The following is a 24,136-nucleotide window of genomic DNA, read 5'->3' as shown; positions in this document are numbered from 1 at the left end:
TGGCTCATCAGATACATCGATAGTTAAGAAACACTAGACCCAATATTGGCTTTTAAAAAAGAGATAAATAAACAGAATCAACTAGGAAATTAAGAAAAAGAGGGCAAGAGGATGTGTTTGAATTGCAATAAGCTTTGAATTGTCCGTTAAAAGGCTGTACTCGGTTAAGAATCGATTTTTCAAGAGCGCCGCCGTTGCGAGTGCAATAATCGATAACCGTATGGTTACGAGGAAAAGGGGGGGAAAGGGGGCGTGACTTGGGGAGACCGGTAAAACGCAAAGGGTGTAATAAAATCTGCCGCGTGGCTCATCATTTCATTCGCCGGCTTAGTACATCGCTCTGCGGTCGCATTCTTTTCAGCTGTCTTCCAACACACGAAATCAAGCATCATGGCAGCTTTCCTCAACAAGAAATTCAAGCTCGTCTCTTCCGAGAAATTCGACGAATACATGCAAGAACTTAGTGAGTTAACATTTTTACTTAAGTATATCTACGTAATGCTCACCTTCAAATTTGATGTGTGTTGGGAATTTTAATTTTGATGGAAAATGTAGCACAATTGGTCTGGGTAAACGTTGAATCTTGCCAACTATTTCTCTGACGCTGTCCATATTGACACGTGTAAAAACGTTTGTCGTATTCGAAAAATGCTGACGCTCTTGGCGTCTCAAAATACTCCCAAACGTGAAGTTAATGTGGGGTGCATTGACGCTTAGCCAGAATTCAAGTTTTAGCCAAGTCCGCATTTTTTAATTTTAGAATTCTTGTTCAACTGCCACAAGATAATTAATCACACTTTATTTTAAATTTAGAAATTGGTTTCGTGATGCGTAAACTGGGAAACTCTGCCACCCCCGTTGTTGAATTGACATGCGAAGGTGATGAGTACACCTTCACCACCACCACGATGCTCAAAACGACAACTATCAAGTTTAAACTTGGTGAGGAATTCGAGGAGGAACGAGGTGATGGAGCCAAAGTCAAATCCACCATTACCATGGATGGTAACAAGATGACGCACGTCATGAAAGGTGATCCCGAGTCCACCATTGTCCGGGAATTCAACGGAGATGAATTGAAGGCTGTAAGTCTTATTGTCAAAATCTTTTTGTTTGTTTCGGGTGATTTGATTTCATTTACTTTTTATCCATCAACAGGTGTTGACTGTCAATGACGTCGTTTGCACGCGCATCTACAAAGCCGAATAGAATCTGATTACTTTTTTCTACTAATCAAGATCTTTACTAATTCCTGTTTATTTTGCAATGCAAAACAATTATTGAACTTTCTATCTGTTCCATACTGGCTCTTATTTTTGAATCTCTTCAAGGCTCAAGATATGTTTTGCTTTGTTTATTTTTCATTTGTTTTGTTACTCAGTTCTAGTATTTGCTTGAATAAAATAGAAAAAAATAATTATTCAAATTTTGTTACCCATCAAGCTTTATATTTAAAGGCTGCAAAATCTTTTCCATAACCCTGAGGGTTGATGGAAAATATAATAGAAAATTGAACTAATCAAAGACAAATTTCAAAATTTTTGGTCATAAAAATTCCTAAAGGAATTTTTTTAAATCTTATAAAAAAAAAACATTTTTATGATTACAGACCAAATTAGAAAAGATTTAAGCCTCATAGCAAATAATAAATCTACCATGGGAGCAATAAGCTCGGCGTAGACATGGTCAAGGCACCAAATTAACTCCAAACATCAGCCGAGTAGCGACGCTGAGTTTCCAATTTTTTAACAAATGCCTGAGCTTCACTGGACGACATTTGACCATATTTACTGCAAGTTTCAATAATGATATCATGTACGTCTCGTGCCATATTTCGCGCATCCCTGAGCAAACCGACAAAATTAGTTACTGAGCAAATTATATATACTTTGCATCGACTTACCCGCAGACGTAGAGATGACCATTTTCCTCACCGAGGATGCGCCAAATGTACTCCCCATGGTCCTTGAGCAAGTGTGTAACGTAGACTTTTTTATCGGGTTGTTCGCGAGAGAACGCCGTATGCAGCTGTGCTCAAATGCAAACAAAATATTCAAACCACATTTTAAAACCCAAATAGTAAAATCAATATTATGTTTACCGTGAGGAGGCCTTCATCAATAGACTCTTGGAACTCTTCTTCGTAAAGAAAGTCTTCACTCTTCTTACGACAACCATAGAAGAGAACAGTGTCACCGACCGGCTTACCTTTATTTAAAAAATCATGTTTAAATATAGTTTCATTTATTATAAAAAGAATGTGCCAAAATACCTTCACGTTTCACTTTGAGTCGCTCCTGAACAAATCCACGGAAAGGGGCTACTCCAGTTCCCGGACCAATCATAATAATTGGAGTTTGATGACGGGCTGGTAATCTTTAAGCATTAAGAAAAAAATAGCTAATCGATTGTTACTAGTAATTTTAAAAAAGAAGAAGATATACCGGAACTGTGATTTGCGGATGAATATTGGAATTTGGTGGGTTGTCTGATCTGCCTCGGGCTTCTTGGAGGCAAGCCAAGTGGTGGCAACTCCTTTATTGATTCGTCCGGTTGGGGTTGTGTACTTCAATAGCACTGCTGTTATGTGTACGCTCTCCGGATGCAACTAATTGAATCCAAACCCACTTAAGTAAGCCGAGAACATTAACAACAAATAACACGAATAAATTGGTTACTTTTGAAGAAGAAGAAATGGAGTAGTAGCGCGACTGTAGACGGGTCAATCTGAAAAATTAAATTTCAATTAATTCTCAAGGAATGTGAATTTTCCCTACAGGCCGGTAGACTCCTTATTTTAAAATATTTAATTAATTTTTAATAATATCTCACAATTCGCAGACGAGATCCAACGACGGTTTACACGACGGCAAATCTTCCAAGATGTGCAACAAGCTACGATTGTCTTGCAAAACCCACTGCTGATAGAGTTCCTTGCCTTCAAGGCTGGAACTAGCCATCATTAATAATTTTTGCTTTTCCTACACAATTATTTAATAATCTTGGTTAATAACCCAATAAAAAAAATAGAGTGGGTGTTGAAATAAGACCTCAAAGTTGGCAGTGTGTTCCGCGAGTTCTTTCAGAACGTGAGTTCGAGGATTGGACGTAATGTCGAGGTAATGGGAGAGGGCCGTTTTGTATGTGCAAGGGCAAGGGAACGGATGCTTCTTGGTCGATTGATCTAGAGAGAAATAAAGAGAAAGTAATATTATAGCAATTTTCTTTAAATTTCTGCTACCACGGCTAAATTTACCGTCAATGTTAACCAATGATATCGGAGTGTCGAGATCGACAGATAGCAACTCGCCGAAACGATTGACCAAGACGGGATCGTTCACCGGATACACGGCTACATGATCACCTATTGAGGAAACTCTAGATTACTGACGTGTTCATTCATGTGTTGGATAACAAAAAAATCGAGAAGGAACTCACCCGCGTCATATCTCAACTTGGAATTAGCAATGTCTAGCTCGATGTGCATACAACTGCGCTCCCCTCCTCTATGCAATTCTCGCCAGGCAGTTACTTGGGCAAGGAATGGATTTTTGGCATCAAACGGACTTTATCCGTTAAACAAAAATGTCACAATAAATACCAATAACAAGGTTATAAAATTCGGAAACAAAATGTGCTTACGGTCGTTGAGTTTGATAAGCACGAAGTCGTGCAATTTCACCGGTAAAAAGTTTTTCAGGAGGCACGTCAGGTGTTTCAAGACGGTATTGCCGCATTGAAATTTCTTGTAAATTCATTTCTAAACCAAAAAAGTCTAAAACAGCAGGCCACAGACTGTCTTTCCATGTAAGGAAATCTTCCTCCATGCTAAAATTGTTTAACAAAAATTAATCATTCCTGATTCATCAAACACTAACTGACTAACGTTGCTTACTTTCCATCGTCGTCACCGACACCAGCTTCTACAACTCGAGTAGCACCTAATTCCTCCAGACGTTTGTCAAAAAACTTGCCCATCGAATTAAAATGCTCGTACGTTTTATTTCCGAGACCGAACACCTAAATAAAGATTCAAAGTGAAATATTAAACTTGCTTCAACAACATACTATTTTAAGACAATGATATCCATACAGCATAATTGACGCCAGTCAGATCAGGTTCTTCTGTTTTTAGCCATTCGTAGAAAGCGCTTGCATTATCGGTTGGATCACCTTCACCGTACGTAGCCATGCAAAAGATCACCAACGAATTGTTGATTTCACTCAATTTGGAAAGTTCTTCCTGGAAGTAGAGAAAACAGATTATAAGCTTAGAATTGGACAACTGCATATTAATGTAATACCATTTCACACTCTTCTGGATCGGCTGGATATAAAGCCTTCATGCCATATCTGGCAGCTTCTTTTACAAGACGTAAAGCAAATTCCTCAGCAGTACCTGTCTGACTACCATAAAACACCACAATGTTCTTCCCGGAAGCTTTCATTTTGGTAATAAAGCTGTTTTCATTTGCTTTAGGAGCTATGAGAGTGGGCCTTAGAGAGAAAAAAAATATGGTTACATAACATGTTGGAAACAATAAGTTGAAAGAATAATTACTGCATTGTATAGCCTTTATTGGGTGGTGGCTGGGCTTTGGGGCTGCCTCGGAAATAAACCCAGTAAATTCCAAATCCAGCCATTCCAGCTAGAAGAACTATGTCTAAAACACCAAACATCGGGCCATTAGCTGCTGCTGCTTCGGCTGCTGCCTGTGCTGCTGCAGCCATTGCTGCTGCTGCTTCACCTGACGCTTTTGGGACTACTTCATCCATGTTTTATGTGATCTGTAAAATGACATGCTTGCATTATGCTGAACTCTATGGGAGGATCAACCTCATGAACCACTATAAACAGGGCACTAATCATGCAACAGGTGATTATAACTACACACGAAATAAGTTGAATCACAGGTGGAACGGTTCTTTAAATCAATTACGAACAGGTGGGGGAGCGGACGATAGCGTTGTTATGCAACTATTGGACAACAAAAACTATTATAGAAACCAGTTTCAAGTGTTTAAAATTTACTCACAAACGGAGTATGTAGTGAAGAGAGTCACATCCACCAAATGCAGAACCGAGTGTCAAACTATCCCTGTTTAACGGTATTCGTTGGACGAGATAACCACCACTGTCATACAACCATGATTTCCAACCTGTCCAAGGTCAACAAACAGACAAGAAAACGTTAACGCACACACGTACACGCTATACGGCTCTTAATAATGTGGAACGGAGTTGCACTGCCCCCTGGAATCTATCGGCTATCAAGAGACCATCTGTTGCCACCAATTCAATATGCACCCAATCGATTCAATTTTCCCAATCAAGAATATTGAAGTGCAATAAATGCAAATAAACTTATTTTTAAAAAAGGAAAAATCTTAAAGACAGACTGATTTAAACCGAAATAAAATTGAAACACTGATATCGATGCGTTTTAGAAATCCTTGCGGCGCCGGTAATCTATCAAATATAAATTATCGTAAATAAACTAAACAGCACTGATTAGATTATGCATTAATTAGGTATACGGAAAGTTTAGCTGAATAAGACATCAAAAGTCCTTGAAAAAAGAAGAGAATCAGTTTAGAATAGAATATATACCTTTAACCTTATTTTAGGCATTATTGTTGAATGTTGAGTTAAGAGCAGCATATCTTATGAAACCAAAAATATTTTTTTCCAGCCTGTCAAAATGCGTGCGTAAAGCCTATTATAATATACCCGTTTCAGAGTCACAATGCGATAATTTCAAGGATAAGAATATGGTTTGGGATTTGTTACTTTTAAGAAGGACCTACACAAAAAGAAATCCGGTATGAACCATACGTCCATATACATCTCTACAGATACTATATCCCGTAGGCATTTGCTATAGTAGGTTATCACGAAATCGATCCAGTTTTCTAACCAGTTTTGACTTCTGAATATAACTAGACCTGTTAGTTCACTTTTACCTGCTGAAAAGAAAATAGCTCCGCCAAAAACAGATTCTAATCACGGGCATTTCTATGCAACTAATTTCTAAATCTAGGAAACCCAATGACCTACGTGATCTGCAAATTTTTTAATGATCTTGTGACACCGATTCTACTTATCGCCGATACTCATTGAAATTGTTTAAAAAACCGGTAGTCACGTGACTTAAATCCGACAAATTATTCGCACTGGCGCCACGATCCACGATGAAGCTTTATCTAATCTTAATTCAACATTACTTAATAAAAAAATGGCGAGTTGGACTAGCAGCGCAAACACAACTACCGATAAGTAACAATAACAAAAAATTTACCAAAAACACTTGGAAGAAATAAGGAAAAAGCAACGTGCCACGACCAGGTCGCGAATCGAACTGCATCTCTAATCTTTCGAAATTCTAATCTTTTATACTTTTTCGCAAATGTTGGCGATTTGTTTTTGTTTGGCAACGTAGCGGGCGTATGGCATCAGTGTGTAGCCTTTGACAGTAAATGTGAAAACAGCTGTTCTACGATAAAATAATTGTTTTGAGAATTTGACTGTTGTTTTGAAAGTTGTCTTCGCAAAAAGGTGGGAAAAATTTCCGGCTTACTACAGACCTACTCTCCGGTTTCAAGGTTGTCCGTCATTTGTGGCTTGGAAGTTTATAACGTCTGATTTACTATCTTTTACATCGTTGTTTGAAAAACTGTTACAGATGGATCGCGTAAAAAATGAACGTCGGCCATCAGTTTTCCCAAATCGACCATGGATGATGAGTCTTGGAGCAGCTGCTGCTGGTGGAGAAGGAAATAAGGGGTTAAAAGGCATTGTGGCAGGTAATGTTTAAATATTATTCACCTCGTTAAACAACTTTTTGAGAATAGAGTTGCCTAGTCCATAAATGGAAGTAAAAGCTGTTCAGCTCTTACGACATAGATATTGCATTTCTGCAGTACAGACAAGATTAACCATTTCGATTTCATTTCTCACGTGTCTGGATGTGTTTTTCTTGTGGCAAAAAGCCTAGGTTTTTTTATTGTTGTCAGGCATGATAGGCAGTGTGCCAATCATTGTGTTCCAGTCGTGTGTGACCTTCTATTTATCCTCATTACTTTCCCTTAGGTGGAATCACTGGTGGAATTGAAATTTGCATTACATTTCCAACTGAGTTTGTCAAAACCCAATTGCAGCTGGATGAAAAGGGTGGAAAGCGAAAATACGATGGAATCGCTGATTGCGTCAAGAAAACAGTTCGCAATCATGGATTCTTCGGGCTTTATCGTGGACTCTCAGTTCTTCTCTATGGCTCCATTCCAAAATCGGCCGTTAGGTAAGTCAGAACATTACCTAAGCATTGTTGGTTTGTTTGTTTACACGAGTTTTTTTTTTCACATTTAGATTCGGAGCTTTCGAAGAGTTTAAAAAGCGCAGTGTCGATGCCAACGGAAATTTATCACCTGGTAAACGTCTGCTGTGTGGTTTGGGCGCTGGTGTGGCAGAAGCCATTTTCGCCGTGACGCCCATGGAGACAGTTAAGGTCAAATTCATCAACGATCAACGATCTGCCAAACCCCAGTTCAAAGGTTTCTATCATGGTGTAAGAACAATCATCAAAAATGAAGGTAAACAGTACTTGCATTAATCTAAGCATGTACTTACTTTCGAGCTGTTATCTTCATTGATATTCAACGCTAGGCATCCGAGGAACCTACCAAGGTCTGACGGCTACGATCATGAAGCAAGGGTCCAATCAAGCCATCCGCTTCTACGTGATGGAAACGTGTAAAGACTGGTATCGTGGTGGTGACTCGAAAAAAACTGTGCCAAAACTCGTAGTGGGTGCTTTTGGTGCCGTCGCTGGAGCTGCGTCCGTTTTTGGCAACACACCGATAGACGTCGTCAAGACCCGCATGCAGGTTCGTTTAGATTGCTAATCTCTAGATATTCATATACGTTTACGTGCGGTATACCGTTTACAGGGTCTAGAAGCTTCCAAGTACAAAAATACCATGGATTGCTTCATCCAAATTTGGAAGAATGAAGGTCCAAGAGCGTAAGTTGCGATATCAAATTAGCTAAATACTTAAATTTTAAATATTACAATTTTGTTTTAAAGTTTTTACAAGGGAACGGTTCCACGAATGGGCCGCGTCTGCCTGGATGTAGCAATCACTTTCATGATTTACGACTCATTCATGGATCTTTTCTCAAAAATGTGGAAGTAAGAAGTATCCGGTCAACGAGGAAATGTAACGCACGACTTTGCCTTGATGTCATGTTTCCAGATGTCGTGTTAAGTTTGTAGTTTTGATGGTTTAGTTTCGAGAACTCGCCGGCTTTTTTTTTCATTTTTTAAAACACAGACTCAAAGAATTCTTATGCACAAAATCAAAGTTTTAGATTGTTTATCTACCGGTGATTTGCTGGAGATAATTTTGTTATTTTCTTTTTTTTTAGAGATGTGTTAGATGTTTTTTTGCTTTTCTCAAACAAGGTTGTGGGGATTCCAAATAGGGGGGTTTTATTCCAGAAAATGTGTGAATTATTCTACTCTTTCATTCTGTACGAGCATTCCGAAAGCCCGGTCATCAGTGTCTGCAATGTTTTGTTTACTATTATGATGTTGGATGTTACACAAATTGTTCTGCGCACACATCATAATAATATCGCACAGCCGTCCCCTTTTGGAATTGCGACTAAATGTTGAACATTTATATACACTGTATTATTGCCGCGACGCTACAATACAGCAATGAAAATCGACTTGTTTTTGTTATTTATTTTTTTTTGTTTTTTGTTGGCCAAATTTTTCAACGAGGCGAGGGCGGGAAAAGTGGGAGGACGAGGAAGATAGAAAGTGCGGTGAATACAAATTCATCGACCCGGTTGTTGCTATAAGCAAAATGACAACGACCAGGACACTCGTAACCAAGTAATACGCAAAAAACCTCGGGAAAGGTGACCTCAGAGGCAAGGATGCAGGAAAAACACTGAGGTGAAATTAACTAAACCCCCGAATGAAAAAGGAAAAGGTGGGGCTAGGGCGGGATTGGCAGATAGAGGCGAAAAAAAGGGGCGTCTGCGTTGAATTGTACTGTACACAATGATAAAGGAGCGCAGGTAAGGACATGTATCACTTCGGATTCCGTCGATAGGTAATTTTGGGTGGGGTGAAGGGATGAAATGTGAGCGAAACGATCAAAACTTAAATCAGGTGTGGGTGTGTGTGCTTTCGTTTCTAGACAAAGGATTCTATGAACATTGATTGGCTTAAAATTAGGCTAAATCGGAACTGAGCGGATGAAGGCCAAGGACAGCTAGGGACAACGGAATGCAACAATTGGACGTGATATCTTTAGTTAATGAAAAAAAAAGAAGAGCATTGGAAAGAGAGAAAAAAACACACGCACACAGAACACGCGCAATTGGACTTGAAAACATGAACTAAGAGAATGGAAGTACTAATAATGATAACAAGAAAGCCCAATGCCATTCAAAATTGAATCGTCAACACTCTCGCGGCCTTGGCCTTGGCCGACTCGTCCTCCATTTTTATCCAATTCTTAGCAAGTACCTTAATAGCACAGGAAACACATAATAAACCTAGGGAGATTTCAAACGCCCATTGGTTGTTCTCGATCCATGCGTTCTTTGAACATGATCGTTTCTTCATAAATCAACTCCTTCAATTTTTCTTTTGGCAAATCATCCAATTCCATTTCAAATTTGAATGGTTCCTCCGCTATGGGCTTTTTAGTCAAATTTCAACGAATTAAATTTCTATACGAAAAAATACGAAGAAAGAAAACTAAAATGTACCTCATCGGCTGGGTCATAGTACTGCTCCAAGTAAGGGTGAGCCAACGCGTCCTCCACAACAATTCGTTTGTGTGGGTTGAACGTCAACATCTTGTCCAGTAAATCCAGAGCTTTGGGGTCGGCATTGGGGTAAAGTTTCGTCCATGGTACTTTGGGTTTGTAGGGAAGTGATTGCAAATAACTCCGTGCCTAAAAAAAAAAACAGTTGTAGGTAAAAAAAAAGCAAAGTTTGGAATTGCCATGGAGAGCACATACTTTTTCATTGATTATACACTGGAGATCGTCTGGTGTCGGTGATCCAAGGACTCCGAGAATATGGTTAAGTTGATCTAGATAATGTTTTCCGGGGAAAATGGGTCGGTTTGAAAGCATCTCCGCCAAGATACATCCAACAGACCAGATATCAATCGATTTTGTGTAGCCCTAGACAATAATACAATGTAAACATTAGTTTGTTTGTTTAGATGAGTGCTTTGAAAAAACTTAGGTAGACAACCTTTGAATTAAGCATAATTTCTGGCGCTCGATACCAGCGTGTGGCGACATACTCTGTCAGGAAACCAGTATGATCGTGATCTGGATCGGCTACTCTTGCAAGGCCAAAGTCACAAATCTGCAGATAAACAATTAAACAAATAAAAGTGTTAGATACAATCTTTGGAAAAAAAAAACAGATACCAACAATACCTTGAGATCACATGTAGTATTTAGAAGTAGGTTTGATGGTTTCAAATCACGGTGAAGAACATTAGCAGAATGAATGTACTTGAGACCACGCAAGATTTGGTAGAGAAAGTAACATATGTGGTCATTGCTCAACCTCTGTGGAAAAATTACACGTCAAACAATGAAAACTGCACAAATTTTTACTTACTTTACCTGGGTTTTCAGAAGTTTGTACAAGTCAGTTTCCATTAGACACTGGACTATGTAAACATCCTTCATTTGGTCGATGTCAACAGAACGAATGATGTCCCGTATGTCGATGATCTGTCAAAACACGAATCACAGCAATTAAACATAATTTTTGATTGAAAAATAAAAAGTTTAATACATTTTCATGCTTGAAGCGAGTCAAGATTTTGATTTCTCTCAGTGTGCGTTGACAGTAGGTCTGATGCTCAAATGGTGAAATTTTCTTTATGGCAACTTTGGTTTTGGTCAGATTATCATAAGCAGACCTGAAAAGTAATGATTCCAAACAATAGATTTCACGCAAGAAGTAAGTAAATAAGCAAAAACTTATTCCCCCAAAACAAGAAATGTCAAACGGAACTTGAATACCACTTGCTTGACTTTGAGTCACAAAGTAACAGTGACTATGGATTTAACCTTTTTGTAGTTTCTGAAAGTTGTCGAAGTTTCTCTTATTGACATTCTTATCGCCCAAGTTACGAAAAAGGTGTGTATGTACACAACCCCAAAAAATGGACCGTTAGCAGCCCGACAAAGGCGAAAGATGCTACCACTTTGCCAGTGTTAATTGTGATTTTTGAAGTACTTACACAACCATGCCGTAAGCTCCTTCTCCAATATAAGCCAAATTAGTGTATCGGGGGCCACATTCGAAATTCTGCCCGCGAATAATTTCTATTTTTCCTTCGGCGGCCATTTTATAGTCTACTTTAATAGTACACTCACTATATACCCCACACCATACCCTGCTGACTGCTGAGTTCTCTGATAAAAAATCGGCCAATTTATGCACTAACACTCGTCCCGTCCGGGAACACGAAGTGAAACTAATTATTCTCTTTTTAGTTTCAATGAAAATTATTTTCAATCCAAAATCAAATTTGTTATTTTCTTTATTTTTAGGAATAAATTCTTAACCGCTAGAAGTTTTCCTTAAAAATTTTTTTTGATCGCAATAAATGAAAACCGCAACTCTGGACTTTGGGGGAACTGTCAAACTCAAACATATTCACTACCTTTTAGAAGTACGCATGGTCGGTGTGTTTGTTGTTTTGTCCAATAACTAAAAATGAACGCACCACCGTCATTCGAATCCTTTCTTTTGTTTGAAGGAGAGAAAAAGTGAGAAATTCATTTCAATAACTACAAGATTCATGTTTTTTTTTTCATTCTAAATGTTCTCTTGTTATTTTCCTAGAATCATCGTTGAACAGGACACTAAAGTTCCCAACGCAGCTATCTTCACCGTAAACAAGGAAGATCATACTCTGGGAAACATGATTCGATGGTATTTTATTTCTTAAGTACTATAATTTTTAGTTGAGTAACACATTTGAGAGGATAGTGTAAACAAAGCAGTGAGTTAAAATGATTTCACAATTGAAAGTATTAATAACCAGCCATTCCCTTACGTGTAGTGAAAAGTTTCCTGTTTAAACATTTTAATGTTGAGTGATGAAATAATTATTTCATAAATATTCACAGCCCATTAGTATAATTATATAAAATAGATATTTTTTTCGATGAAGCAATAATATTGTGAATTCTTGAATTCTTTGCTATTTACAGCCAGCTTCTGAAAGATCCCAATGTGCTATTTGCTGGATACAAACAACCACATCCATTGGAGCATAAATTCATTCTACGTATTCAGAGTACACCTGCCTATTCTCCTCAGGATGCATTGATGAATGCCATCACAGATTTGATTTCAGAGCTGTCGCTTCTTGAAGAACGATTCCGCGTAATAATTTTGTGTATTTAAAGTCTAAGAACAAACTCCACAATAACAATATAAACAATTTCTTTATGTAGGATGCCGTACGAGAAAAGCGAGAAGGCTTAGAATAGAGACTAATAATCAAACAAACAAACACATGGAAGCTTTTTTTTTAAATACATGATTTGCATTAATCTATGAGTAGCCATCATCGTATTTTTTCTCATATCAGATCTTCAGTTGTATGACAGTCGTTTCACGAAGGCACCGGTAAACGTTCGAGAAAAAACTTAGTATTTATAGAACTTGGCATCTAGACAAGACGAAAACAGCAGTGACATCAGCAAAACAACACGTCTCGTTTAGAAGGTTGCATCTTCTGTGCATTCCGAAGTTGCATGGCCAAATACTGAAAAGAAAACATTAGAATTTCAAATAACTTTACATTTTAAGGATGGAGGTACCTTCACAAATATCACAATAAGGTCGCATGGCACCTCTCGACCCTCCGTGGTGTGAATGTTGTTTATAGCTGGGCGAATCTTGGTTAAAGGAAGGCATCGAGCGTTGATTCGAAAAAGGCGGAGAGTTATCAAAGTCTTCGGAGGCTTGTGTGGGACAATCTTCAGTGTCATGCAAATCGAACAAATCGCAAATGTCGCAGAATAGTCTAGGCGGTTTGGCTTCGATCTTGACTCCATTCCTAGACAAATAGCTCATTAATAAACATCAATCTCCAGTTCTCTCAGTACCAAGTCTCACCGATTTTCAGGTGCAAGAGCATTTTGGCCGAGCAACGTCGCCTGGCTGATTTCCAATTTGACATTGAGATCCTCAACTTTTCTTTGCATGTCGACGATAACGGAATTGAGAAACTTAATTTCTTGTTCTTTTTGTTGGTAGTCGTCCTTGAATTTCTTGATTCGAACATCAGTGTCTGCCGCATCAGCTCCGGCACCTCGAGAAGCGGCGGCAGCGGCTACTTGTAACTCTACCACTTTGGCTTCCAACTGTTTCTTTTCACGGTCGACTGTAGAAAAGGCCGTCAACAAGTGGGAAACTTCTGTTGTAGATTTTTTCAAGCTTGTCGTCTAAAAAAGGAAAATTGCAACATTCAATCTCAGTTTATCAGAGAATGGGATAACAAGAAATTCCAATCACCTCCAGTCGTAAAGCTTCCAGTTCTTTTTCTTTTCCAGCCAAGCTTTCCGTCAATCTCAATACTCTATCTTCAGCTTTGTCTCGATCATCCATCTCTTCTTTCAATTCAATAGTTTTCAACTCAAGTTTCTCCTCTAAACTTTTAACTCGAAGCTCAACTTCCTGCAATTCCGCTAATCTTTGGTCAGTTTCCTCCAGACTGGACTGTAATTCTTTGATCCGGTTTTGTGCCATTTCCCTATACAGATGAAATAGAAACAAATCATGGTCAGTTCGAAAAGAAAAGACATAAATGATAATACTTACAAATCTTGCAATAGTTGGCGAGTAGACTCAGCTTCCTGCTTGGTCACATCGAGCTGACCTTGGAGGCGACTGCTTTGTTCCTCCAGTTGGCGTTTCAGCAAAGATAATTCTTCTTGCAGTTTCAGTTCCCGATCCCGCATGGACTCTTTCACGGCCGACAGTTCATCTATCTGCTGCTTCAACTCCGTCTGCTCCTTCTGACTCTTCTGGCTGAATTCTTCGTGCAATTTATTGGCTAAAGCCAACTGCTCACGTACTTCCAGCAGCTCTTTCTCGTTCTTCTGGCTATCTTCTAAAGCGACTTGGATTTCTTCCGCACGGGCTCTAGCTTCAGCTAACGCAGCTTGAAGCTCTTTTTCTGTCTCTGCTGTCGCCTGGTTCTCCTGAAGCTTCTGTTCCAGCTCGGCAATGTGGGCTGTAAATTTGTCTTGCAAGAGCGTCACTTCTTCCGTCAGCTTCGCCAACATTTCATCACGCTCCCGGATCTTGTGACTGGATTCTTCTTTCTCGATCGACAGACTGGAGAGTTGATTCTCCAGCTGTTTAAGGGATTCTTCTAGTTGAAGTTTCTCGATAAGCCAATTAGATTTTTCTTGTTCTAATTCTGCGAAGGATTTCTTTAGTTGAGCCATTCCACCTTCCGATTCTTGCTGATGGGATTCAAGGTTTTCAAGTTGCTCCTTCATTCGATCACACTTTTGCTTAGTCAACTGCAATTCGCTCTCATATTTATCGGTGGTGATTGCGGTGGTTGAAAGGAGATCAGCGATTTGTTTCTCTTTGTTGGCCAGATCGGCACTGAGTGTTCCATTGGACTGTTCCAACTCGTCCTTTTCTTTCTGCGACTGAATTTTCATTTCATCCAAAGTTTCGTTGACATTTTGAAGTTGGGCTTGTAAATCCACCTGGGATGCAGTGAGACTAGCGATTTTCTCAGCTTGATTTTTCACTTCTCCACGAAGATCCTCACTCGACCTGTTCCATTCTGCCTTGTCCTTTTCAAACTGTGTCTGAGCATCCTTCAGTGATTGACTGATCTCTTGTATTTGGCGTTCAAGATCCGCTTTGACGGAGGAAAGTTCAACAATCTTCTCATCGCGGGTTTTGAGATCGGAATAAAGTGTTGCATTAAGTTGTTCCAGCCCAGTTTTTTCTAGTTCCAGTTTAGATGTTTGAGATTGGGATTCACTCAACGTCTGTCGGGCAGTCATCAGTTCACCGTGAAGACGAGTAAGGTCTTGTGAAGCATTACTGGATGTGCTGGAGAGTTGTAACAATTCAGATTCGAGTCGTGATTTTTCTTCGTCGAGTTGGGTGAGTCTCTGCTCGTTGGCCGCTTTCTGTTGTTCGAAATCGTTGCATTTCTTTTTCCACTGTTCAGCTTCTTCTTCGCTTTTCATCTGCAATGCCAACTCGGATTTTGTTTTCTCTTCTTGTAACTTTGACAACTGAACTTTGATTTCAGAATTTTGAAGTTCCAAAACTTCGAATTGACTTTTCAGTTTTTCAAATTCCAATTTCTTCTTTTCTGCTTCCGTTTTAGCTGCTTCATTTTCTTTTTCAAACTTTTTCTGATCATCCTTTAGCGTTTGACTGATCTCTTGGATTTGGCGTTCAAGATCCGCTTTGAGAGAAGAAAGTTCAACAATCTTCTCATCGCGTTTTTGGAGATCAGAATGAAGTGTGGCATTAAGTTGCTCCAGCCCAGATTTTTCTAGTTCCAGTTTAGATGATTGTGATTGAGATTCACCCAGGGTTTGTCGGGCAGCCATCAGTTCACCGTGAAGACGAGTGAGGTCTTGTGAAGCATTGCTGGAAGTGCTGGAGAGTCGCAACAATTCAGATTCGAGTCGCGATTTTTCTTCGTCGAGTTGAGTGAGTCGCTGGCCGTTGGCCGCTTTCTGTTGTTCGAAATCGTTGCATTTCATTCTCCACTGTTCAGCTTCGTCTTCGCATTTCTTCTGCATCGCCAACTCGGATTTGGTTTTCTCTTCTTGAAGCTTTGTCATCTGAACTTTGATTTCAGACTGTTGAAGTCCTAAAACTTCAAATTCCCGCTTCAATTCTTCAAATTCCAACTTTTTCTTTTCTGCTTCCGTTTTAGCTGCCTCTACAGACTCGGCCAATGAAACACGGGTGGTTTTCAATTCTGCCTCTAATCTAGATTTCTCTTCATCAGCCTTGACCTTTTCTTCTTCAAGATTAGCCAACTGAATTTTTACTTCCATTTGTTGCAGCTCCAAAGTTTCGTATTTGTCTTTAAGCTCTTCATATTCACTATTTTTCTTATCTGATTCGGATTTAGCGGCTTCTTTAGAGACGGACAGTGAATCTTGGGCAGCTTTCAATTCAGCAACGAGTTTCGTTTTCTCTTCTTCGGAATTGGTTTTCTCTTTTTGTACATTTTCCAGGTGAACATTGACTTCCGCAAGTTGGCGTTCCAGTCCACTGTATTTCACTTTCAATTCTACAAATTCGTTTCTTGTTTCTTCAACTTCAGATTTCGCAGCCCCGGTTGATTCGACCAACAAAACTCTGACAGACTGCAACTCTGCATCCAATTTAACTTTCTCTTCTTCAGATTTCATCTTGTCTTCTTGAATGTTCGCCAATTGAATTTGAATTTCCGTTTGCTGGACCTCCAAAGCGTCGTACTGCGCCTTTAGTTCTTCAAATTCAAACTTATTCGTGTCGGCGTCGGCTTTGGCAACTTCTTTCGATTCTTCCAACAACGCGTGAACCCTTTGCAATTCTGCATCGAGTCGGATTTTTTCCTCTTCCACATTTGCTAATTGCACTTTACTATCCTCTTTCTGATGTTCTAAAGCTTCGATTAAATTCTTGAGTTGTTCTATTTCCTGGTTTTTCGTTTCAGCTTCAACTCTTTTAGCTTCTTCCACCTGGGCGGCAGACGCTTGTGTATCCGCTAATTGCAATTCGAGTCGCACCTTTTCCTCGTCCAGGTTGAAAAGCTGCTCCTCATTTTTGGCCTCCTGGCGCTCGAGCTCGTCCAACTTCACCTTCAATTTATTCAGTTCCGCATCTCCGTCATGCTTCGTTTGATTTGATGAAGCTAAAGAGTCTGCCAACTGTAACTGAAGCCGTTCCTTTTCCTCGTTCAATTTCGACATCTGTTCTTGACTTTCGGCATGTCGACGTGTCATTTCTTCCAGCTTGGCTTTCAAGTCACGCGACTCGGTCACCTCGGCATCCTGGGAACGGTTTAGTAAGGCTTGGGCTTCGTTGAATTGCGTTTCGAATCGAGTTTTCTCTTCGTTCAGCTTTTCAAGCTGTTGTCGACTTTCGGCGTTTTGACGTTCAAGGATTTCCAGTTTGTTCTTCCACTCTCCCAGCTCCGTTTCGCCGACATTTTGAATCTCATTCAGCGAAGTTTTGGTGACTTGCAGCTCAGTTTCCAGTGCCTGGAATCGTTCTTCGGCGTTGCGATTTTTCAGCTGCTCAGATTCTAGCGATTTTGACAGCTCTTGCATGGAATCCTAATCAATCAATCACTTGATGAGTCAGGCGAAAGGATTCACATGAATAATTTACGCGATATAAATAATCAATAAACAATAGGTGAAGTGTGAATTGTCAGATGGCGTGCCAGATAAGAACATGCATGAATAAAATATTTCTCCCCACATCACTATACCATAAAAAGCCATAAAATTCAAAGTAAAGAGAATGGAAGGGTAAAAAGAGAAATAAATTTACCTTTAGTTGCAAAAGTTCGTTTTCTTTGACCCGAACAGAAGCCTCGAGTTGCCGGATGCGATCGTCTGACTGATCGTTTTCGGGGGTGGCTGACTGCGGTTGCTGTTGACCTTTGGCTTGTAACGCATCCAATTCATCTTTGTAGCGTGCGGCCAATTCTTCCGCTTCGAAACAACGTTGCGCTTCACTTTCGAGCTGTTCAACCTGGCGAGCCCATTCTTTCTCTTTATCGTCCATTCCCTTTTGCTGAGCCTGAAAAATTTATGGCATCGTTAAAAATTAAATTCAAAAATTCCATTTTTATACAACAGAAATACCTCAATTTCAGAACGGAGAATAGTTTCCTCCTCCAACCGGAATTGCAAATCGTCAATTTGGGCTCCTTGGGACGAGCGGACCGATTCGGCTGCCAACAAAAGTCGTTCCAGTTCCTCCATTTTTTTAGCGAATTCTTCTTTCTCCAAGTTGTAGCGACGCTGAAGCAGGGATAGCTGGTGTTCGGCCTCATCGGCCTGGGCGGCCGCACGGGTCACTTCACTGCGCTCCATTTCTCGCTCTTTCATCAGCTGCTCAATGTGTTGGTCTCTCTCTCGCAGCAAATCCTAACCAGCGATTACAATGAAACTTTTGCTTTCCTAACCCAAAAATAAGGATCGCCGCCGCTCCCAACAATCAAAATCATTTTTCGAAATTGGTTTGCGCGTTTTATTTTTATTTTTATAATAAGCTAAAACAGCGGCCGAATCGATAATCTACGCAAAACAACGCTACATGAGGGCGGGAAAAGGTTATATAGTAAGATCAACAAACAAAATACTACCATCTCGTAACTGAAATTAACAAAACAATCAAAACAAGCCAGTCCGAAATAGCGATTTTAAATTAATCAAGATGCAAAGTAGCTAAAATACATTGGTATGTATAATTATGTATATATGGTGTTGAGGAAAATTGTTGGCAAATATATATATATATATATATTTAAAAAAGAGAAATTAGAAATTAAAAGAATAGCGCAAATCTAAAAAAAAAATTATTAAGGACTTTTTTTTTTCTTTCGTGCTTTTTTTTCTTGGTCATTTCAGTAACAACCGTCTGCGTCGGCGGTGCCATCCTCGTCATTTCTCCCCTAATAAATGGGAGGGTATAAAGGTAAAGGAAAGAGAGAGAAAAAACGAAAATCAAATAAACAAAAAGGGACCATCAGTTGGTGTTGTTTGGTCGCATCTACGACATACGTGAAGGTGTTAGATGATTTTGTAGGCCTAGAAAGCTCTTTGTGTTTTTATTAAAGGAGGTTTTTTGAGAGGTGAAGTTATATGTGTCAAGGTATATGGATGGCACCGCCCACCGAGACATTCACAAACACAAATCTAGAATGAAATTAAATGGACACTGCTGTGTGGCTTGACTATTAGTGACGATTAGATTTTGGTTGATATGTCAAGAAAAAACCGTAAAAATAAAGCGGTGGTAAATAAGCACAACGGGACATTTCACATAAAAGGTAAGCTACAAAACACCTTACCTGGTGATTATGCGCTGATCCTGTAACCGAAGGGCGGCTTGTTTTCTATGGTCGATTCAAACAATGCAAAAAAGGTCAGTTTTAGGAATTAAAGATGCACTAAACAATCAATCAAATGCAGTTAACATCTACAGGTTAAAATGTCGAGCGTAATGTGATTGCGGTAAAATTGCAAAAATTACAAGTTGTCAATAAACAAAAAAAAAAAATAAAATAAAAAATAGCGTGCGTGTTATTGAGGTGTTAACTAAATACCTGGGTTTTTGCTTGGTGAGTGGGTGAATAAGTGGATGTTAGGGAATTGACGCCCAGTCGAGGGTTGTTGATGGTTGACCTTACCCGGCTGATGGCCGTACTGGCGCGTGATGTTGCAACAGAAGTGACACTGGCCGATTCAGAGTCTCTCCTCGTACCCGTTCGTGACGATCCACCGGCTCTCGGTTGGCTCAGCGAAGACGACATGGAAGCGTTCATGGCTCCGGATGTGCGTCGCATGTGATTGGCCGGTGAGCGGGAAACTTTGTGAATAGGAGCGAATAGACCATAGTGCTGTTGGCATTCAAAGTATCGAGTGCCTGCCACGGCGCCGTCGTTCTTGCCAGTAGGATCGTCCAGTTCCACACCTGCCCATTGGCCAACTGCAAATTCGGCCGTGCCCAGGTAGCGCAATACACCGGCCTTGGAGCCCTGGCTGCTCGTCACAATGACTCGATCGCCCAGCCGGAGATCGCCAATCGATTGGACACTCACAACGGAATTCGGTGTGGCCGCCACTGGAGTGGAATATAACAAAAAAGGACTGTTGCAAATACATTTATTCTGAAAAGTAATTCAATATATATTACCCGGTGAAGTAGAAGCAGTGCCGTTGGCTCCATTAGTATTTGTGGTGGTGGTGGTGGTGGAAGAAGAGTCATCTCCATTTTCGCTCGCAGGTGGCTGTGACTGTTGAGATTGAAGAGCGGCCAGCTGGATGGCGTCGAGTGGTTGTCGTGTAAGTCTTCCCAAGCGAGAAAAGACGCCCTTCTTTGGCTGACACTGGAAATAACGAACGCCGCCAACAGAGCCATCATTCTTGCCCGAAAGATCATCCAGCACGATGCCTGCCCACTCGCCAGGAGCGAACTTTGTCTCGCCAATGAATTGAATCTTTCCCGGTTTGATGCCGTTGACGTAAATGTGTTGACCGATGATGAAACTGTCTGTGTCAGTCGTCAAAATCAAGTTGGCATCTGCAAACGAAGCAAAAGAGTTAGCCAACCCATGAATGATTCAACTTTTTAGAAAGTTTTCCGTCCAGCAAAAAACCAAACAAATGCCATCGCCACGCTAGGAATTAATAATTATTATGTTCAAATAAGACAATTCACCTGACATTCGACGAATACCAGCTTCACTCAACCGACGTGCCAGCTCATATTCTGGGTCTAGAGCACTACCAGAACCATCTACAGGGACACACAGACATATAGGTTCATACGTGTTACTAACTACACAACAAAATACGAAACACAAAAGTGTAAGAAGACAATCAAACGAGCTAATGACAAATCGATGCTGGATATACCCAACGTGCCAATGTTATTGCAGGCGTGAAAAGAGGAAAAGTGTTTTATGTGCTGATAAGTGAAGACGTACCTGAGAGTTTCCTCATCATGTCCTTGCTCGTTTTGCGACTGCCCGGCAAGGACGGCAAGTCGCTTACCCGATCAAGGTCACCACCATCATCAAGACCATCATTTCTATCTACATAAACCATTGTGATAAGAGAGAAGAATGGGACTCTGTAATTAACTACGTGCAAAGGTCCAGGAATGTGCTACAATCATGCAAATACCACACCGTGCTCAAAACACCATAGAGGGGGGACAAGAATTAATATATCTACTGTAAAGGGAAAACAAAAGATAAGAAACCACAAACTGCATTCCTGAATTACCTAATTTCTTTTTGGGCCCATCACTTTCGTTTGATATCTTAGACATATTCTCTCCTGCAAATCAAATAGTTTTAACAATCATTTTAAAAATGTTGATCGTGGTAGCCAGAAATCGTGGTTATACCTGAGGATCCATTTGATGCCGGTTTGGAAGTTACAGATGGCCTGGCCAACCTACTTGTTGGTGGCTTAATCCCACTCGGTTTGACTGGAGCCGAAGCACTCATTTCTCACCTACCACCCACCTGTCAAAAACAACAAAAATGTAGTACACAGAAGAATGAGAACAAAGATAAACACATCAGCACTTATTTATGATGTTTATGTTTTGATCAAGATATCACCTAGCTTTACAATAACTATATAATATGAAAGAATTTGTAAGATATCTTACTTTTTACTATCGTGCTAAAGGTTGCCTTTAAGCAAATGAATATATAAATACGTGGTGCCACTCTTTTAACTGTAGATTAGACGGCCATATAAACGAATTAAGTAGCTCTTTCAGGCAGAACCGATAAACTATACTGCATGGATTTCCTTAAAAAAATGTCGGTAATACAAACGACCACAGCTCGAAAAAAAAAAGGCTCAGAGAACAGGAAATGTTGGCGCGGCTACAATTGCCCTCTGGCCTCTTTTGGCTAGTTAGTGTGTGTAGCAGACAGGAATTTAATGTTTACGAACGGGGTAGTAATATCCACGGTTGACAGGTCTCGAAGCGCGACGAAGGTTGCCAAAGATAAATAATACGTGACACCACCAAAAATCCAAATCAAACCGGACAATTCCACAGGAGACAATGAAATGCGGCTGATAACAAATCGGAAAAATCTAATTAACATTTCCCCTGCGTACGTTACGTACGATGCCGTTGCGTGTCACTAATAGAACCACCGCCCTGTTTTGATGATAACAGAAATAGAGAGAGAGGACGCAGGCAACAAACCAGTATCGAGTGTTTCCGTGTGATGAGTCTGGAGAAAAAATGCAGTTGCAGCTTCCCCACACCGACACGCACGCAATGATAAAACTGACACCAGGTTATTTTGATGACGTGAAAGAAAAATGGAATTATCTCTCGCAACAAATCAATATCCGCCTTGATTCCTAATAATCCCAAAATGAAATTCTACATTTGTGGCCGTTTTTCACACCTTGAAAGCGATTGACCCGTTTTCTGGCCTATAGCTCGTTTACGTCCGTGTGTGTCTTTACGATCTCGGCAATCAGCTACCCGTTTAGGAATCGACACTAAAAACCACGTCGACTTATTATTGTGGCATATGTCGTAAAACGATATTCTTCTTTACTTTTCTTTTATTTTCTGCCCTTTTAAAAAGAAAGGAAATTTGTTGTCGGGTTTTATGACTCAGTGCGCCATCGTCGTCCCCGTGCTGGTCTTCCTTCTAAATATTGTACTGCACGCAATTGCTGCGCAGAATAGAAATCTCGTCCGCGGACGGACTTTTTTGCCGGTCAATTAACCGTTCCATATTTGTGCAGAAAAATAATAATAGCTCTTCTTTTATACACATATATGTAATGCCTGCGGTTGTGAGGTCTCGATTCGGTCGGGCGTGCCACAGCAACCACACCAATGACGTCACGCCTGGAATTTTGGAAATGAGGTAGTGTAGTAAAATGGTTCTCTCTCTCTCTCTACTTTTCTTCTTATTATGGGGACGGAATGCGACAGTTTGGGCGACAGAGTCGACGCTGGCCCCCCTAGCCTTTCGCTGTGGTTCTTTCTTGTCTCATCGTAAACAGACAAAAAAGAGATACTATTTTCCACTGTGTAACGCCTTTTCTGAGTTGAACTTTGTTGTTTCTTTTCTTCTTTTTGGACAGTCCAATATAAACTTCTTTTTCTAGAGAATGTGTGTGTGTTGTTGTGTGTCTCAGAGCATTACGTTAGCCGCCATCAACCTTGTGCCCTTATATGGCCATCGAGGTCCCAAAAGTTTGTGGCGAAAAAATTTGAACAAAAGAGGGAAAACAAACAGGAAAATGTGTTTTTTTTTTTCAAAAAGTCTTGACGGATATTACGGAAGCTGAAAATAAAAGAACAAGACAAAAACCCGCTCGTTTGATACGCTTGTTTACAATCTGGAAACCAGTTATATTTCCACTCAATTTTTATGGCTGGAAAGAGAGAAATCTCTTTTGGGTTGCGGCCTCCAATCAGTAGCTCCAATATTGTGATTGGCCAAGTGGGTGAATCACCGACATGTCGTCACTGATGCGGAACTCCACCCGACGACCCGTCAAACTCATTAACGTGACCCGCCCTTATTCCCAGAATTATTTTAAAACCCAAACAATTTTAAAAATAAAAGAATTCCTTAAGGGCTTACTTGTTATGTGTGTGATGACTCTTAAGATTCTTCAGCTGCTTGTAAATAACGTCACGTATTCGGGTCGGGTATAACTTTTAGAAATGATCAAATTAACTGGTTCACTTGGCGTTCAATTGTCTCCCGTTTGTTGTTTTTCGGGTGTCGGTGGACTGACAGGTAAACTAACGAATTGGCAAATCTTTTTTTAAAAAATTTTTAAACAGGTAGTCGTCGGTACTTGAACTCTGATGGAGTGACGCTGACAAACAACATGGGCCGCAGACGGCGGTAGACTGCGACTGAGAAATCACGTCGGCAGAGGCCCCCGCGTGTTTTTGCTTCTTTTCGAATTTGGATTGGCCGCGCCAGGAAGAAAAAAAGCCCGCAAGGCCATTTGACTCCTCCAGCGGATTGCTGGCTAGTATATACACCTCCCTTTACACACGTTATCCATAATAGGCCCTATATACGTAGCCCAACGTCAAACCACCTGTTTTGAATATTCACGAGAGCAAACACACGTACGCTAGACCCATAAAAGGCACGCAGGCAAGCAGTCCGAGACCAATAAGACATACGCAACATCCAACGTGTCGGTCAAAGGAAAAAAAAAAGGAATTCAATACAAATATTTCAATGTTGATTTGACAGCAGGATTTATTACTTCACCTTACTAGGGGATACGCAGCGCATATAGAAATCGTTGCCAGAGAGTATAATAGTA

The 24,136-nt window shown here is 40.2% G+C and overlaps 6 protein-coding genes across 21 annotated transcripts; 3 read left to right on the top strand and 3 right to left on the bottom strand.

Moving 5' to 3' along the window:
- The first annotated feature begins 327 nt into the window (after nucleotides 1-327).
- Nucleotides 328-1,426, top strand: LOC124207311 (sodium/calcium exchanger regulatory protein 1-like). Its single transcript, XM_046604705.1, has 3 exons — nucleotides 328-463; nucleotides 814-1,085; nucleotides 1,159-1,426. Exons 1-3 carry the CDS (start codon nucleotides 391-393, stop codon nucleotides 1,207-1,209), a joined length of 396 nt encoding a protein of 131 aa, XP_046460661.1. The 5' UTR covers nucleotides 328-390; the 3' UTR covers nucleotides 1,210-1,426.
- Nucleotides 1,234-6,395, bottom strand: LOC124207297 (NADPH--cytochrome P450 reductase-like). Of its 2 annotated transcripts, none has more exons than XM_046604687.1 (17): nucleotides 6,300-6,395; nucleotides 5,037-5,160; nucleotides 4,562-4,788; nucleotides 4,305-4,497; nucleotides 4,094-4,243; nucleotides 3,896-4,020; nucleotides 3,643-3,828; nucleotides 3,439-3,566; nucleotides 3,257-3,364; nucleotides 3,051-3,184; nucleotides 2,833-2,981; nucleotides 2,679-2,727; nucleotides 2,445-2,608; nucleotides 2,273-2,376; nucleotides 2,102-2,208; nucleotides 1,904-2,028; nucleotides 1,234-1,844 (listed from the first exon to the last, which is right to left on the bottom strand). In XM_046604687.1, the coding sequence occupies exons 3-17, from the start codon at nucleotides 4,774-4,776 to the stop codon at nucleotides 1,700-1,702; spliced, it is 2,082 nt and encodes a 693-aa protein (XP_046460643.1). In that variant the 5' UTR covers nucleotides 4,777-4,788; nucleotides 5,037-5,160; nucleotides 6,300-6,395; the 3' UTR covers nucleotides 1,234-1,699. The 2 variants fall into 2 exon arrangements, with proteins under 2 accessions (XP_046460643.1, XP_046460644.1); XM_046604688.1 differs by lacking the exon at nucleotides 6,300-6,395 and adding an exon at nucleotides 5,612-5,629.
- Nucleotides 5,957-8,731, top strand: LOC124207303 (putative tricarboxylate transport protein, mitochondrial). 2 transcript variants are annotated; one of them, XM_046604696.1, is made up of 7 exons: nucleotides 5,957-6,603; nucleotides 6,684-6,804; nucleotides 7,091-7,298; nucleotides 7,367-7,590; nucleotides 7,664-7,884; nucleotides 7,948-8,021; nucleotides 8,085-8,731. In XM_046604696.1, exons 2-7 carry the CDS (start codon nucleotides 6,684-6,686, stop codon nucleotides 8,191-8,193), a joined length of 957 nt encoding a protein of 318 aa, XP_046460652.1. In that variant the 5' UTR covers nucleotides 5,957-6,603; the 3' UTR covers nucleotides 8,194-8,731. The 2 variants fall into 2 exon arrangements, with proteins under 2 accessions (XP_046460652.1, XP_046460653.1); XM_046604697.1 differs by having other exon boundaries at nucleotides 6,453-6,556.
- Nucleotides 8,675-11,665, bottom strand: LOC124207299 (mitogen-activated protein kinase 1-like). Its single transcript, XM_046604690.1, has 8 exons — nucleotides 11,293-11,665; nucleotides 10,842-10,968; nucleotides 10,667-10,777; nucleotides 10,475-10,609; nucleotides 10,284-10,400; nucleotides 10,043-10,210; nucleotides 9,788-9,976; nucleotides 8,675-9,717 (listed from the first exon to the last, which is right to left on the bottom strand). The coding sequence occupies exons 1-8, from the start codon at nucleotides 11,397-11,399 to the stop codon at nucleotides 9,583-9,585; spliced, it is 1,089 nt and encodes a 362-aa protein (XP_046460646.1). The 5' UTR covers nucleotides 11,400-11,665; the 3' UTR covers nucleotides 8,675-9,582.
- On the top strand, nucleotides 11,666-12,616 carry LOC124207313 (DNA-directed RNA polymerase II subunit RPB11-like). Its single transcript, XM_046604707.1, has 4 exons — nucleotides 11,666-11,824; nucleotides 11,901-11,990; nucleotides 12,272-12,446; nucleotides 12,518-12,616. Exons 1-4 carry the CDS (start codon nucleotides 11,772-11,774, stop codon nucleotides 12,551-12,553), a joined length of 354 nt encoding a protein of 117 aa, XP_046460663.1. The 5' UTR covers nucleotides 11,666-11,771; the 3' UTR covers nucleotides 12,554-12,616.
- Nucleotides 12,441-23,710, bottom strand: LOC124207294 (CAP-Gly domain-containing linker protein 1-like). 14 transcript variants are annotated; one of them, XM_046604672.1, is made up of 15 exons: nucleotides 23,431-23,710; nucleotides 21,198-21,318; nucleotides 21,074-21,127; nucleotides 20,773-20,880; nucleotides 20,505-20,582; nucleotides 19,980-20,366; nucleotides 19,390-19,907; nucleotides 19,135-19,179; nucleotides 17,924-18,208; nucleotides 17,607-17,858; nucleotides 13,890-17,386; nucleotides 13,584-13,821; nucleotides 13,185-13,513; nucleotides 12,887-13,125; nucleotides 12,441-12,831 (listed from the first exon to the last, which is right to left on the bottom strand). In XM_046604672.1, the coding sequence occupies exons 2-15, from the start codon at nucleotides 21,298-21,300 to the stop codon at nucleotides 12,785-12,787; spliced, it is 6,180 nt and encodes a 2,059-aa protein (XP_046460628.1). In that variant the 5' UTR covers nucleotides 21,301-21,318; nucleotides 23,431-23,710; the 3' UTR covers nucleotides 12,441-12,784. The 14 variants fall into 14 exon arrangements, with proteins under 14 accessions (XP_046460628.1, XP_046460629.1, XP_046460627.1 ...); XM_046604673.1 differs by having other exon boundaries at nucleotides 19,474-19,907; nucleotides 23,431-23,709; XM_046604671.1 differs by lacking the exon at nucleotides 23,431-23,710 and adding an exon at nucleotides 21,468-21,919.
- Nucleotides 23,711-24,136: the final 426 nt, after the last annotated feature.

Source organism: Daphnia pulex, chromosome 11 (genome assembly GCF_021134715.1).
Source record: "Daphnia pulex isolate KAP4 chromosome 11, ASM2113471v1".
Taxonomy (NCBI): Eukaryota; Metazoa; Arthropoda; class Branchiopoda; order Diplostraca; family Daphniidae; genus Daphnia; species Daphnia pulex.
The sequence above is the reverse complement of the archived record's forward strand: the minus strand, read 5'-3'. Positions and strand labels throughout refer to the sequence as shown.